The sequence below is a fragment of the Gopherus flavomarginatus genome, chromosome 9 (genome assembly GCF_025201925.1).
Source record: "Gopherus flavomarginatus isolate rGopFla2 chromosome 9, rGopFla2.mat.asm, whole genome shotgun sequence".
NCBI classification, from domain to species: domain Eukaryota; kingdom Metazoa; phylum Chordata; order Testudines; family Testudinidae; genus Gopherus; species Gopherus flavomarginatus.
The window spans coordinates 72,232,412-72,248,725 of NC_066625.1; the positions used below are offsets into that span (position 1 = coordinate 72,232,412).

The 16,314-nt window shown below is 45.2% G+C and overlaps 1 protein-coding gene across 2 annotated transcripts in view; it reads right to left on the reverse strand.

Annotated features, from left to right (window-relative positions):
* Positions 1-16,314, reverse strand: part of FBN1 (fibrillin 1) — a 226,958-nt gene that overhangs the window by 70,274 nt on the left and 140,370 nt on the right. For both annotated transcript variants that reach the window (XM_050966864.1, XM_050966863.1), the window contains exons 27-32: positions 16,157-16,285; positions 15,184-15,309; positions 14,908-15,033; positions 13,754-13,876; positions 7,030-7,155; positions 1,514-1,639 (exon numbers count right to left, since the gene is read on the reverse strand). In XM_050966864.1, the coding sequence (XP_050822821.1) occupies positions 1,514-1,639; positions 7,030-7,155; positions 13,754-13,876; positions 14,908-15,033; positions 15,184-15,309; positions 16,157-16,285 (756 nt within the window). The remainder of the gene's footprint in view (positions 1-1,513; positions 1,640-7,029; positions 7,156-13,753; positions 13,877-14,907; positions 15,034-15,183; positions 15,310-16,156; positions 16,286-16,314) is intronic.

Sequence of the window (16,314 nt, forward strand, 5' to 3'; positions counted from 1 at the left end):
CGTGTTATATTGAACTTGTTTGATCCACCAGAGTGCGCAGCTCCCCCCCCTACCCCGGAGCACTGCTTTACCGTGTTGTATCCAAATTCGTGTTTTATCGGGTCGCGTTACATCGAGGTAGAGGTGTAGCAGAAATAGCTGGTTCTTTCTATCTGGATATAAGTGCTTAAATCAGAGGATGGGATTGGAAGGAAGAGATTTCTCAGCCTTACTTTGTCTATTACTAAACCAACACTGTCATGGATGAGTTTTCAAGTGAGATTATTTTCCCAGTTACCTTACACCAGATGTCACCAATATGGCAAGAATTTCCAGAAACTTTTCCTCTGAATAATACCCCAGATCCTTTCCCTGTAGGACCTTTATTTGCCCTTCCATCTCCTACCAATTACTTAATATTTCCTGGCTGCTTTAACCGACTAGTATAATCCTGTAGATGTCACAAACCAATATTTGTGTCATCACCTTTCATTTCCCTGAGAGTGATAGCTGCAGTGGGCGTGATTGAACATCACAAGGATTTTTCAAGTCTGCAGAACTAAAGCTCTGTATCTTTTTGTGTAATTTAGAGTAGAAACAAAGAATGTTGAAATGTTGGTCTACAGGGTAAAATCAAAGACTTCTTGGATTTAGATCAGTTCACATGTCTGTAAAAGGCAGCTGTTAATAATACACAACTTCAGGCGAGGTCCAATATACCAAGCAGAACACCAGCTCCCCCATTGTTCTATGTACGCTGTAAAAAATCAGCATAATCTCTTTCACACCTACTATACAACATTAATAATATACTTCTATAAGAACCGACCTATCAGCACATATACTTGTCTCAAAGGGTACCAGAACTGTGTTTACTCTAAATCCATATTCAAAACTAAATTAAACATATGTTTGTGCTCATATTTTGGGCAAAGCTAATGACTCAACACCTTGGCTCAGATACTAGCATCTTGAGTTTTTAATGCTATCGCCCTCTGAGCATGTAAATTTGAACCTCAGCACTGCTGGCTGGCTGCTGCTATGAAATAATTTACATTTTGGCTTTGCCAAAATATGTTTATAATTCAGCTAGTCAGGTATCTGTACTGCTGCCACTTTGCAAAAACTGTAAATATATTTTAGGATAGATTTAAAACCACCAGTGTTTGCCAAAATAATATTTGGAATAGATGCCTGTTGTTTGCATATACAGTTATCTAATCCAAATCCAATGTGGTGGTGGTCTTCATGTGGTCTTGTCAAGTTACGCTGAATTATATGTTCTTTTTGGTCATACCAGCAACCATATAATAATAGGCACAACTTTGCTCCCAATGGGATATTTGTCATTCAATTCAACGGGTGAAGGATCAGGCCCAATATTATGCTATACAAACACAATACCAACTCAGTGACTCGGTACAGTGTAACATTTCACAGGGAACAGAAATCAAACAGATTCAAGAGAGGTTTTAAATGCTAGAAAAGGAAAACGAAGAATCAGAAGATGATAACTATTAACTTTAAAATTTACCTGTACAACCAGTGGTTCCTTTTTTGCCTGAATATCCCATATCACAATGACAGATAAATGAGCCTTTTGTATTCTCACAACTTCCACTTAGACAGATGTTTGGATTTAGGTCACACTCGTTGACATCTAGAAAACATAATTTTAAGATTTTACAAAGTTCTTAGATCGTAACTAACCCAATGTCTTGGAGACATTAATACTGGTACAAAAAAGTGTCTACATGTGCCGAGAAAAAAAATAAATTAGGCTAAATATTCTTAACCACTGTAAAATACTGTACATTTCCAAATCAGATTTAATATTGCTATGTTATTGCCCTGGTATTTATTTCTCAGCCTCTCATCTTTACTTCCAACTTTAATTAATAATCACAAATGGCCAGATTTAATGGGGTTATGCTAAGGATAAACTTGGCCTATTATCTGTCCTCAATATATTTTCTTTTTCCTGCACCGATGTTTCCAAAGGGCAGTAAGTATGTTTCAATTTCAAAAGGCAAATGTAAAATTCTACTCTTCTAGCCATGCAGCAAATCTTGACTGCAATATTTTGCTCTACCAACACATGCTGAATTCTCACACAGTTTTGTCTTGGTGTCAGTTTTGGCCAGAATTCTGATTGTGGCTCACCCCTAAATCTGCCATCCTACAGCACCCTGTACGATCTGAGCTGCATAGACACACTCTGGAATGGGACCCAAAGAGAGATGGCATGGTCACCTTATCTCACCACGCATGCTCCTTAACTCAGCCAAGAGCTCTGAACACATGCAGATGATTCCTACTGTTGACAAAAATAGTCTGCATAGAGGGGTTGTCCATGTGGCCACAGCTAGTCAAAATACAGCAGCACTGCTTGCTTTTTAAGTTTTAGCATTTGCCAGTTTTGAGGCAGCAGTCCATCTGGCACAGTGCTGGAACCAAAACCCTTTTTTCACCAAATGCAAGTATCTAAGTATATTTGTAGTCTTGATATTGTGACAAAGTTCCTCCTCTACCTTGGTGGGTCCTGCGCTTATTGGCAGATTTGCTCACCTCAGTGATCTTCCCCACAGTCTGGGTTAACTTCTCCTATGTCTGATCAGGAGTTGGGAGGTTTCAGGGGAACCCGGGCCCGCCCTCTACTCCGGGTTCCAGCCCAGGGCCCTATGGATTGCAGCTGTCTATAGTGCCACCTGTAACAGCTGCATGACAGCTACAACTCCCTGGGCTACTTCCCCATGGCCTCCTCCAAACACCTTCTTTATTCTCACCACAGGACCTTCCTCCTGGTTTCTGATAATGTTTGTACTCCTTAGTCCTCCAGCAGCACACCCTCTCACTCTCAGCTCCTTGTGCCTCTTGCTCCCAGCTCCTCACACGCACTTCCTCTCCTCTGGCTCCCCATCCCGCCTGACTGGAGTGAGCTCCTTTTTAAACCCAGGTGCCCTGAGTAGCCTGCCTTGATTGACTGCAGGTGATCTAATCAGCCTGTCTGTCTTAATTGGTTCTAGTAAGTTCCTGATTACTCTAATGCAGCCCCTGCTCTGGTCACTCAGGGAAGAGAAAACTACTCATCCAGTGACCAGTATATTTGCCCTCTACCAGACTCCTGTACCCCACTGGTCTGGGTCTGTCACATATCTCTCCCCCCTGCTCAACACCAAGAGGTGGGGCAGCTTGGGAAGCCAGACAGTGCACACGTGACAAGCCGTGACGGCTCCCTGCTCTGTGTTGCACATGGAACTGGAAAGGTTGGAAGGATAAGAACCACCTGGTCACCCTTGTGTTCTTCTCCTTGTTCCGCTGCATCCATTGAAGAGGGGCATGGTAGGTCACGAAGACAAATCTGCGCCCGAGCAAGTAGTAGCGCAATGCTTCCATGGCCCATTTTACGGCAAGGCACTCTCTCTCCACCACTGCATATTTTTGTTCCCTCAGAAGGAGTTTCCTACTGAGGTACAGAATTGGGTGTTCCACCTCCCCGACCATCTGTGATAGAACGGCCCCCAAGTTTACTTCTGATGCATCTGTCGGCAGGATAAATTCCTTGGTGAAATCAGGAGCTATCAGTACGGGGTTACTGCAGAGGGCAGTCCGTAGGTCTGTGAATGCTTCCTCTGCTGCGTCAGACCATCTCACCAAATCAGGTCCACGGGCTTTCACTAGGTCTGTCAGGGGGCTTGCCCTTGTGGAAAAGTGGAGGATAAATTCTCGGTAATACCCCACTACACCTAGGAATGCCCAGACATGTTTCTTGCGACGTGGTCGGGGTCAATTTTGGATGGCCTCCAACTTGTTCACTTGGGGTTTTACCAGACTTTTTCCCACAATGTAGTCAAGATATTTGGCCTCTGTAAACCCTACAGTGCATTTGGCAGAGTTTGCTGTAAGGTTCGGTTAAACCTTTCTATCAACCCATCAGTCTGCGGATGGTAGACTGAAGTTCTCAGGGTATGTATATGGAGCAGCGTACAGAGGTCCTTCATTAGCTATGACATAAATGGGGTTCCTTGGTCTGTTAATATTTCCTCAGGTAGCCTCACTCGGGCAAAGATTCCCACCAGCTCTTTGGCTATCGTTTTAGAGGCTGTGTTCCGGAGGGGGAAGGCTTCTGGGTAGCGAGTAGCATAGTCCAAAACAACCAGTATATATTGGTGGCCCCGAGCCATCTTCTCCAGGGGTCCAACTAGGTCCATGGCTATTTGCTCAAAGGGGACTTCTATGATGGGAAGGGTACTAAAGGTGCCCTCAGGTGGGGACGGCGACTGTGCAGCTGACACTCCGGGCAAGACGCACAATACCTCCACACTTCTTCGTGTACTCCGGGCCAGAAGAACCGTCGTAGGACTCATGCCAGGGTCTTCTCTACCCCCAAGTGCCCCCCAAAAAGATGACTATGAGCAAGACTTAATACAGCGTTCTGGTGTTTTTGAAGTACTACGATCTGCTGTACCGTCTGCCTCTGTACTGGTGCAACCCGGTATAAGAGATTCTTCTTCATTATGAAGTAGGGTCCTGGTCCCTGGGTTTTCCCTTCCACGGGGGCCCCATCTATTTCAGTCACCTCCTTTCTAATGTTGTCGTACCTTGGGTCTTCAGTCTGATCCCGTCCAAAATTTCCTTTCCCGGGGCTAATCTGCCCAAGATCTAGGGGCCCAGTCTCTGTTGTCTCTACTGGTTCAGAAGCGTTAGGGTGGGGGTTAGACTCGGGTGCTTCTCCCTCCTGGGTGGCCTCCTTTTCATCTGCTCAGGTCCGCTTACCTACGAGAGCGACCCTCTGGCTTAGAGTCACTATTCGGGTTCCCAAGGCCTTAGCTGCCCTCCTTTCCCTTTTTGACTTTCTACCCTGTCTGGGAATGGAAAATAAATCTGGGGATATTTCAGAGAAGACTGGGGGTTGACAGTCTACTGTGGAAGCCTCACTAACTTCAGGGTTCCCCTTTTCCTCCAATCCTCCTACTGGGAGTAAGTTTCCAAACCCTGGGAAATCCCTCCCGATGAGCACCGGGTATGGGAGTTTAGAGACGACACCTGTTGCTACCTCAGTAGTGTTCCACTGAATCTCGAGTTTTACCGGGATGGTGGGGTAATAACCAACTGTCCCATGGACGCATGTTATCCCTGTACACTTAGCCCAAAGCAGCTGACTAAACTTGATGAGCTTCCCTGAGACAAGCGTGATAGCGCTCCCCGAATCAACCAGTGCCGTGGTCTCTACCCCATTTAATTTCACTGGTCTGGTGTACAAATGTGGGGTTAGTGAGACCCCCACAAGGTGGATTAGGGAGCATGGGTCTGCTCAGTTCCCCAGGTTACACTGCATCGGCTCCTCAGCATTGGGACACTGTGCAGCTATATGTCTCCAGTCCCCACAGGCATAACATCTGTATGGAGCCCTAGGCATTCCCCAGTCTCTTGGTTTGGGCAATCTAACATCATGATCCTCTTCCCCGTCCGTGCTCCGACTCTTTGTGGCCTCTGGTGGGCCTTCAGCCCCTCTCTTTTTCCACCTGGGCCCAGTCACCCGAGCTCTAGGACTTGGTGCTGCTAGTTTAACCCGGGGTGCCTCTTCCTTAACTGGTTGGGTCAGCTCCCTCGCCGTCCTTCGCCTCTCTACCAGTGCAACAACCTCATCATAGGTGGAGGGTTCGTTCTGGCTTACCCAGGCACTAAGGTCTACTGGTAGTCCCCTCATGTATCGGTTGATGACCAGAACCTCTAGTATCTGTTCCGGACTCTGTTATCCATCTTGCACGAAAGTGGTTGCTGAGGTCATACAATTGGGACCGCGGGGTTTTGTTTTCCTGGTACCTCCACTCGTGACACCATTGGGCCCACACTGCGGTCATTACCCCAGATCTGGCCAGGATCTCTGCTTTCAGCTGGGGGGAGTCTGCTGCAGCCCCTTCAGGCAGATCATAGTAGGCCTTCTGTGCCTCCCCACACAGGAATGGGGCAAGGATGCCAGACCACTGATCTCGAGGCCAGGCCTCCCATAGGGCTGTCCTCTCAAAGGCCAGAAGGTATGCCTCTACACCATCCTCCCGCGTCATTTTCTGCAGCCAATGGCTGGCCCGTATGATCTGCGTCCCATCATGGCTGCAGTTCAGCTCCGTAAGGGTCTTTACCTGGTTTACCAGTTCCTGCAACATAGCCCGGTCTTGAGAAGCCTGGTCCATCAGCAGGTGATTGTCTCTTGCTGCAGCCGCACTGCCTCCTGTTGGGCAGCTGCCTGGACACAGGTAGCCTCCTGCTGGGCCGCCGCAGCTTGTATCAATGCCCGTACTAAGTCATCCATTGTGGTGGGGAAAAAAAAACAACAAACCCTCTACTTTTTTTTTTTAAATCACGCTCCTTCTTCTGCCGCGCTGTGCACACCAAGTCCCACCCCTGACACCAGCTGTGACAAAGTTCCTCCTCTACCTTGGTGGGTCCTGCACTTATTGGCAGATTTGCTCACCTCAGTGATCTTCCTCACAGTCTAGGTCAACTTCTCCTATGACTGATCAGGAGTTGGGAGGTTTGGGGGGAACCCGGGCCTGCCCTCTACTCTGGGTTCCAGCCCAGGGCCCTGTGGATTGCTCCCAGCTCCTCACACGCACTTCCTCTCCTCTGGCTCCCCACCCCGCCTGACTGGAGTGAGCTCCTTTTAAAACCCAAGTGCCCTGATTAGCCTGCCTTGATTGGCTGCAGGTGATCTAATCAGCCTGTCTGTCTTAATTGGTTCTAGCAGCTTCCTGATTACTCTAGTGCAGCCCCTGCTCTGGTCACTCAGGGAAGAGAAAACTACTCATCCAGTGACCAGTATATTTGCCCTCTACCAGACTCCTGTACCCCACTGGTCTGGGTCTGTCACAATATGTAATGTCAAAAGACACCTGATTGCCTGGACACTCGTTATTTTTGCTATGACACTCTGTTATTTTTATTTGCTTATATATTTTAAATAAATCTAGTTTTACCATAATCTTTGATCACTTAATTAAGGAAGATAGCTTGTTAGAAAGATTAGGAATCAGAGGTGTTTTCACTTACCTATACAAGTCTTCATATCCTCAGATGCCATGAATCCATCGTAACAAAGACACCTGTATTCTCCTGGTATATTAGTGCACTGGCCTCCATCACAGATGTTAGGATTGTCTTCACACTCATCAATATCTATAGGGAAAGTTTACATTAACACATGTTTTAGATAGGTGTTCCTTGTTATGAAATGCACTGCAATGAATCATAGCAAATAAAATTCTTGATGCTTTATGATATATGTGCATGTGATCAATCTTTGCAGTTAAACCAAATGTAGCTTTATATACAACTCCAACTGATTCCAATGGGAGCAGGAGCAAGTCTTGTATGCACAAAATTACTTGTAGGAAAGTAACTAAAGGACTTTTTTCATGCCACATAGCTCCACACAATCGGAAATTTCAGGCCCAGCCTTGCTGTCATAGAAGTCAATGGGAAGATACTGGATCTTAAATGATTTTAAAAAGCCATTCCACACACAAAATTCCCACACAAGCAGGATTAAGCCCAATATTAGAATAATTAACATGGATGTATTATTTCACTAAAATATTATAAGTTACTTGGATTTTTTTGTACCTGCTGACCAGTCAGGCTATATCTTTACACTCTCCAGCGTTTAAAATATGTTCTGATCAGCACATCAGCCATCACTGGGGGTTGATCTGAGGAACTGAGATTGCACTGTTTATTGAAACCATGATAGGATCTGGACTTTTTAAAACTCCAGGGGTTAGAATTTCTTTCTAAAACTCTCCAGATTTTTCTTTGTCACAAACAACATATATCAGCACAGCTGAGATCCAAGACTCTGCTCAGTGACTGCATGGAAAAACCAGCAAAACAAGGACACGAATTGAGAACCCCCTGAGAGGGAAAGGGTGTAACTCGCTATCAGACTGGTCTGTTGTGGATTTTGGTAGTTATGCAGCTGCAGAACACCAATTCACTTTAACTGTTTGTCCTAGAATCTTATGTTTGTTATTCTTTTTTTTATATTTCTAACAGCAGAAAACAGAAATGGTTGCACCTAAAGTTTTTGTATGGACAATTAACTCTTACATGGTAAAAAAGCTGATTGTTTACTGTTCATCCTACAAATCAAACAATGCTGGCATACACATTAGCCTGGAAATGTAGATTTGGAAGAGGAATGTGAATTTATATGCAAAATAAGTGCTGGAAATGAGTATAGGAACCACAAACATAAAGAACTTATTTTATAAACATGAAGAACTTTATATGCTTAACTGCCAAGGTTTTACATTCATAGTTAGGGTGGAAAAATGGCTGACAAAGAATGTATTGTTTCTCCTAATTGAATTGATTATTAATGCATAACCTCACCAACCTGACCCACTATTACAATGAATGGAACTCACAGCAGTTCAATTATGGAGAAATATATTCTGCAAAGGCGTCTAGCCATGTGTGATATCACAGATAAAATACATCTGTGAACAATGTATAGAGAAAACTGAAAATCATTGCTCCTTAAATTCAGCCCACAATGCCACTAAATGTATATGAAGTTGTTTATACAGTGACATAGTGTCATAGAGTAAAGCCACACATTTATCACAATGGCCACTGACTGTCAACAAGTGCACCTTTTCTCATTTTGTTGTATAAGATTCTTGGGGCCAAATTTTCAGTAGATGTGCATGTACATTTTTGGCAATTACATATTTTGCATGTGCAGAAGAAACTATTTGTATATTTTGCAAGCACTGTGAAAGAGGCCCATCAAAATGTGGGGTAGCACCCAACTCCTCTGATTGTGGCTGCTGTTTTCTCCCCACAATGCATGACAGACAAATATATACTGCTAGCTAGCTGTCTGGTTACCTGATTTGTAGGAGAAAACACCTGGTGAGGCATCTAATTAGTAATATTTGGGCTCACAGTTGCAGTAAGTTATGGATGCCAATTTACACCTGTAATAAGAGGCTGGTGCTGAAAAACTGGCATCATGTCAATCCTTTTAAAAGGTGACAAATATTGACAGTAGTGCTCCTTCTGGGGAGCCAATTCATGTTGTTGATGGAATTGACTTCTAAAATCAAGTTCAACAGTGGTTCAAAGAGAGTGTGCCAAGTTCTTCAGAGGAGCTGCATCTACTACAGCCACACACTTGAAATGCTATTTTGCGGCTTTAAGAGCACAGATAAAAAGCGGACTTTTGACTATCAGTTATGTAATTTCTGTATGAATAAATCCCACTAGATGCAGTGACCTAGGTTTTGTTTTTGTTAGGTATTTTAAACTAGTTTAGGGTCTAAGGCCCTCACCCAGCAAGACACTTAAAATATGCTTAATGTTAAACTTGTAAGTGCTCTCATGGAAATCAATGGGACTACCTGTGTATTTAAAGCTAAGCATGCGCTTAAGTGCTTTGCTAGATCAGGGCCTAAAAAAGGTACTGCAGATCCACAACACCCATCGACTTCAGTGGGAGGGGAGGATGCTCAGCCCTTCACAGAATTATGGCTTGTTATAATTTCTATTGCACTTTACTAATAAGAAACCACAAGCAATACATTTCCAAAGAATTACTGCACTTCACTTGTGGTTGAAGTCAGTCTTCTGCCTGGTGCTTCCCAAAGTGGTAATAATCCAGAAATGTACTGCCTGTTCATGCCTTACTGCAGAGTGGCAGGGAGACCGAAAGAGAAAGAACGAAAAGAAACCCCGGAGTGATTGTGTGCATGATTCCACAAATCTTTACTCATTCCCTCATTCACTCAGCTCATCTATTCACGTAAGTAAGGCCTTGCAGTATCAGGCACTAATTTTCTAATTCCATTTTCATGTATCTCTTATTTCTTTTGCTTCACTAACCAAATATTGAGAAACTGCAAGACTAGAGCCTTTGAAATTTCAAGTTTCAAAGGCGGGAAATGTTGTCTTTTGCATCCAAGACTTTGGAACAAGACACTATGATGGTGGGTAGTTGTGAACAGCTAGCTTCTGAACAAAGTCCTAGCTTGCACGCACTTAAGGTGGCAGGCATCCGGTTTTTAACCAGAACGCACAATCAAAAAGGGACCCTGGTGGCTCCGGTCAGCACCACAGCTCCCTGCCTGCCCTGGCTCCACTTGGCTCCCAGAAGCGCTTGCATGTCTCTCCTGCTCCTAGGCACAGCGGTGGCCAGGGATGCTCTGTGTGCTGTCCCCACTCTGAGCACTGGCTCCACAGCTCCCATTGGCTGGGAACCACGGCCAATAGGAGCTGTGGGGGCGGCACTTGCAAGCAAGGGCAGCACACGGAGCCCTCTCGCTGCCCCTGTGCCTAGAGGCCACAGGGACATCCTGGCTGCTTCTGGGAGCCACCTAAGGTAAGCACTGTCTGCAGACCACACCACCTCCCATACCCCAACCCCTGCCCCAGCCCTGAGGCCCCTTCCACAGTCCGCACCTCAACTCTGCACCCCAACTCCCTGCCCCAGCCCTGAACCCCCTCCTGCACCCCAAACCTTTCATCCCTGGCCCCACACCAGAGCCCACACCCCCAGATGGAGCCTTCCTCCCGCACCCCAATCTCCTGCCCCAGCTCAGAGCCCCCTCCCACACTCTGAACCCCTTAGCCTCATCCCACAGCCCAGAACCCCCTCCTGCACCCCAAACCCCTCATCCCTGGACTCACCCGATCCCAACCCCCCAGCCAGAGTCCTCACCCGCACCCCAAACCACTCACGTCAGCCCCACCCTGGAGCCCACACCCCCAGCCCGAGCCCTCCCTCCCTCACCTCAACCCGTCTCATCCCAGTGAAAATGAGCAAGTGAGTGAGGGTGGGCCTTGGGGAATGGGGGGGCATGGGTGTTCGGTTCTGTGCACTTAGAAAGTTGGCAACCCTAATAGCACTGGCAGGGTATAAATATGCAAAGACTTGCAATCAAATTTTTTAGGCCCTTTGTCAGATTTGACTAGATCCGCCTGTGGACACGTCTATAGTACAGTTAACTTTTGATTGAAGATGCTAAGAGCCCATCCCTGTCCCTCCAATAAAGGTTGATCAATCATTTCCTTTTGACACTGGAATGTGATGAGTTGTTAGATTTATAGTGTTAAGGGTTTTCAAATCCAAGTCTGGGGTTTTCTTTTTGCTTCTGTTTGCATGGACAATGGGTTCAGTTTAACAAGCATTATTAAGGCCCTCTTACTAGGGCACGTCTCATCTTTCTACTGCCATGTAGGGGACGTTTCTGGGTGGGCTGGGGAGGAAGGGGGGCAGAACCAGAGGCAAATGCTCTTTGGTGATTCCCAGCCAGTGCAGCTTCATAGTCCTTCAGGGCTGCTCTAAGTTATGCTGGAGGCCAGTCTGGTCCCCAGCTGAGCCAAGATCAGGAAAGCCAAAAGGTGGCTTAGACCCACCTTCCCCACCCCTGTCTCTTGCTCTTTCACACACACAAAGTCCTGCTGGCACTAGGATTCTGATTTCACTTTCTGCACACTTTCGATTACATGGTTCTATTTTTGCATTGAAAATGTGCTCAAAAATGTGATTTTTTGGCAAGTTTTGGATGCAATGTTACCTTCACTAGAAACGTGACCCATTTCTGCTCACACGGGAAAACTACTTCTAATCTAAATAGTTGGGGTACCAGGTCTCAGTGTCCATCATGTTTTCATTTTTCTAGCTGAGTTCTGCCTTTCAACCCACTTTAAAACTCCTTTACACTGATGTAAGGATGGTATTCAGTGGTCTTAATGTAAATGACAATCTGGTTTTCTCCAGCCACTGGCTGCGCGGCTGCCCCTGCTCCTCCTGAATCCTCTGGCCTGTGCTTGCAGGGCTGCATTCCGAAAGGGGCTTTAGAGCTACAGGCCAGGGCCCCAGGGCGATAGCTCAGGGCCCTGCAGCCCCTAAAGCCCCTGCGTTCCGGGTGGCCCTGCCTTCCGGGGGCTGAGGGGGTCGGGCAACTTCCTCGCTCGCTCCCTCTCAGAAAGTCCTAAGCACCACCAAACAGTTGTTTGGTGGCGGGGTAAGCGTTGGGAGGGAGGAAGGGAAGGGGAGGAGACGGAGAAGAGGAACTTTACAGGGGAGCATTGTACAAGTCCGCCAAACGATGTTATAAGGGAGCATTGCACAACTTTAAATGAGTATGTTCCTTAATGGAGCAGTGACGTAACTTCAAAACAATTTTAAACCGGAGGACGGTAAGTGAGGAGTTACTGTACATTAGATTTTTGATGTTGCTTTTTACTGTGAAGGAAATTTTGGGTGGAACAGAGCCAGGAAGGGAGGATGGCTGATGGTCTGCAAGTACTCACTTCCAGCTGACAACACGCGACCCTGCTCTTGTGGATCAGAAGTGGGTGGTACAGTGTTTGGGCAGCACAAAGCTGGGGGAGGGGCTGGTAGAATACTCTGCTCCCTAACCCATGTGGAACCCTCTGGGCACAATTCACATTCCCAGCTTGTGCACAGGACCAGGACTTGGCTCCCAATGACACTGAGCAGTTAAGTTGCTCACAAAATTTTCTAAAGATCACTATTGAGAATGCAAGAAAATTGCCTAGAAAGATTGATACCAATGAGGTTTTAGATCGTCTGAAAGAGATTCAGTTTTGAAGTAACATAGAATAGTCATATTTGGCTAAGAGGGGACATACTCACTACTGAGCCACAGAACAGGAGTAAGAGACTCTAGTCTCTCACCAAACTAAGCATTACTGTACATACATATCTCGGGTGACTATAACAGGCTCATAATTGTTCATCTCGTGTTGAAAACCTTATTGCTTATGACTGTGGACCCACGGGTTTGATCCCAAGCCTGTTGAAACGAGTGGGCGACTCTTCATTGACTTGAGGGCTTTGGATCAGACTCTAAAAGTCCAATACATAAGGTAATACTTTGCAGTGGAGGAGAAATTCACCTACTACACAAAATCAGGGCCACCCAGATGGAGGGGAAGTGACGGTCTGCCTCAGTGCCAGCGTCTGAAATGATCCCCAAACTGAGTGGCATTGTAACCTGGTGCACAGGGTCACAACACCACACAGGTTTGACCTGGCCATCCCTCCTTTATGACAGAGGAGTGAATGGGCCAAACCCAAGAAGGGCTACACCCGCGTGCGCTAGGTTGTAACACCCAGAGCAAGAAGCCGGGCTCAGGTCCATGGGACAGGAGCTGCCACTGTGGGGTGAATGTGGGGCAGGCTTGCTCTCCAACACCCCTCTCCCCATGGGTCTCATCTCAGTGTTTTTGCACCCTGGGTCGGGGACCCCTCAGTTTCAGCTTTTGCCCCTGGCCCCCAAAAGCCTATGTGTGGCCCTGCAGAAGATAAAATAGTTTTTGCTCCCAGACTCACAATGGACACTGATCTCTCCTGTAATAGCAACAGGCTCTGAAATAATACAGCTACAGAAGCTGTAGAATGGACAGCTAGAAATACGTATCTTTTTTTGTTGAAAAAAAGGTATTTCCCTGAGAGCTAGTGAGCTGGAAGTTGTACTCTTTCCCCCAAGGAGAGAACCAAATTCTGCCATGCATAACATCTAGCTACATTATTTATTTTTACTTTATGTAATATTTGTCCAAATAAAATACATTAATCATAACATGTTCAAATCAGAGTTTTAGGTAGTGTGCATAGAGAACTGTAAGAATTAATGAAGATAACTCAGTATAAATGATTTCAATCTGTACTCTTAAAACTACATCTCATTTTTCAATACAAAATAAAGAGTTTTCAGTACAAATGCTCATAAAGCTACTTTACCAGTGCAAGATCTGTGGTCTGGCATTAGTGCAAAGCCTGGTTTACAGCTACATTCATAGCTGCCCTCTGAGTTTGTACAGAAGGTGTCACAACCGCCATTCATTATGTTGCATTCATCAATATCTAGAAGGAAAGAAATGAAAGTTAAACACACACACACAAATAACTTTTCTGTTAATCATATTTCAGGGATACATTCTGGGCCAATTTAAAAAGGGGGTTCAATCCAATATCCACATTTGCACACACAATTTCTGCTCACTTTTTACACGCCCGCATTTGCAGGTGCAGGTCCTTGGATGCACATGTGGACATATACATAGCCCATCAGGGAATGAGATGTCCAATTAACCGAATGCATGTGCATATGATCCTGCACTTCTGTCTCTCTCTGGGTGCCTAGACAGTCCCCATTACTGTAGTTCCTGAACCCCCTGAAGTCAACAGAAATGCTTGTGTAAGGGTATACAGGATTGGGCCAAAGTCCCTGACTGCACACACCTTATTCAGGCAGGACCAGAGCCACTGTTTTGGCATGTACATCAGAATTTTTCAAAACACAACAAGTGCATTCATATTTTTTGTACACAGTGTCTGGTATGCGCTTAGAAGCCCTTTCTGAATTTATGGCTGTTAAGGAAACTGACAGTGAAAATTTATACGATAGAGATATTTAAAGATTAGTTTAAGGATAAATGCCACTGAGCCACACACACTATTCTACCAATGCACAGCAACCTCAGAAAAGCCAACCTGAAATAAAATATAGATCTGAGGGATATCACAATGCATTTAAGTGTCCTTAGTTACAATATTTTATGCCACTTTCAAAAAAATGTTTTATATCTACTGGTTAATTTACAGAACAAAACGATCCAATAAATAAATATGCTGTGTAAATACTGATGGGCAAATAGCAAAGAAAATGCGGGCACAAGGGTCAAATTTGAAATAGTAATGTAACTTCCTCGATCTCAAAGAAAGGGATGTGCATGTTCAGGTTACTTCACACTGCCTTGACACTGTGCCTGAGATTAGTGAATCTATAGTTATATTTTATTAGATAGAAACAATTCTTTACATCGACTCTTGTTAGTGAAGTGGCAAGTGTTAATTGGTAGTCTACGTTCATTAATAATTACAGCTGCTCTTACCAATACAAAATAATTTGTCGGGAGTGGACTGATATCCAGGGTTGCAGGCACACTGATACCTTCCAATCAGGTTGACACAATGTCCATTTCTGCACAGGTTGTGGCTTAGGTCACACTCATTGATGTCTATTTCAAAAGAAAAAGGGAACACATTTTAAGTCTCTGCATTGCAACAATGTTTGAGTAAATGCCACAAATGCATGCAGAGTTAGAGTCATGCAATGCAAATATAGAAATGACCCATATATGGTGGACATTTTGCCCGCACCATCATACCTATACATGCGGAGATATTTGGAGCCAGTTGATGACCTGGAGGACAGTCACACTGAAAGCTTCCTTCTGTGTTTATGCAAACACCACCTCGGCACAAAAGAGGATTTCGCTGACACTCATCAATGTCTGTAAAAAGAAAGGAACACACATCACTGCAGGTGCTAAAAGGCCTTGCATGCAACAGAGAATAAAGTGCTGGTGCTAAACAGCAACACTGGGAAACAAGTGTTTGTTTGATCCTTGGACTTCTGAGAGTGCATATATGCAGATCCTCCCTATGTATCGCTCCCTCTCCTGCAAATAGTATTCTGACCTCTTCCAGCAGCTGATCCTTCTCCTTCACACATGGAGACACACACCCAGGTACTTCCCCCCACACCCTCAGAGAATCAATAAAACTCTTTCTCCCTGCCGTGTGGACAATTTCCTCATTTTTCTATTTGCCTATCTGCTCTGAGCTCCCTCCCCACCCAGACATGTGCTCCAGGTCCACCAGCTTCCTTTTGCTGGCTGAGAACCCAGCAGTCAGCTTCAGACTGAGACAGCAGGAAAGGGCTTCAGAAGGAGCTTCTGCTGCAGAGCTGGAAGGGTTTCAACCAGTGAGGAAGTGGGGCAAGGCAATCCTTTGAGTGGAGACAGGTCAAGCCCAGGATCTTCTATCCTAACTCTCCCCCAAACCCAGCCCCTGAATATGTTAGTGATTCAGATAAAATGAACCAAGACCCAACTGATGGATTTGACTAATAAGATTCTGCAAATCCAAAACCAGCCTGATTTACCCACTGTGCAAATGGGACAAAAACAGAACCTTCTATTTGCCTTCCCAGTAATATGGAAGCTAGATCTGGAAACCAGATTAGGAAACCAGTCCTGTTTCAGTTTCCAAAACAAAATCTGACTAACAAGGCTTTGCAAAACCAATCCCAACATATACACTCTGTACCCCATCTTTGGTATATGACATAAAACATACCCATGCAGTTTTTCATCATCATAAATCCACTTTCATAGCCTTCAAAACATTTACATTCGAAGTCCCCTGGGGTATTGACACAGATGCCTTGGCCACAGAGATCAGGAGATATGCGACATTCATCAATATCTGAAATACAAATAATTTTAAATGCATGT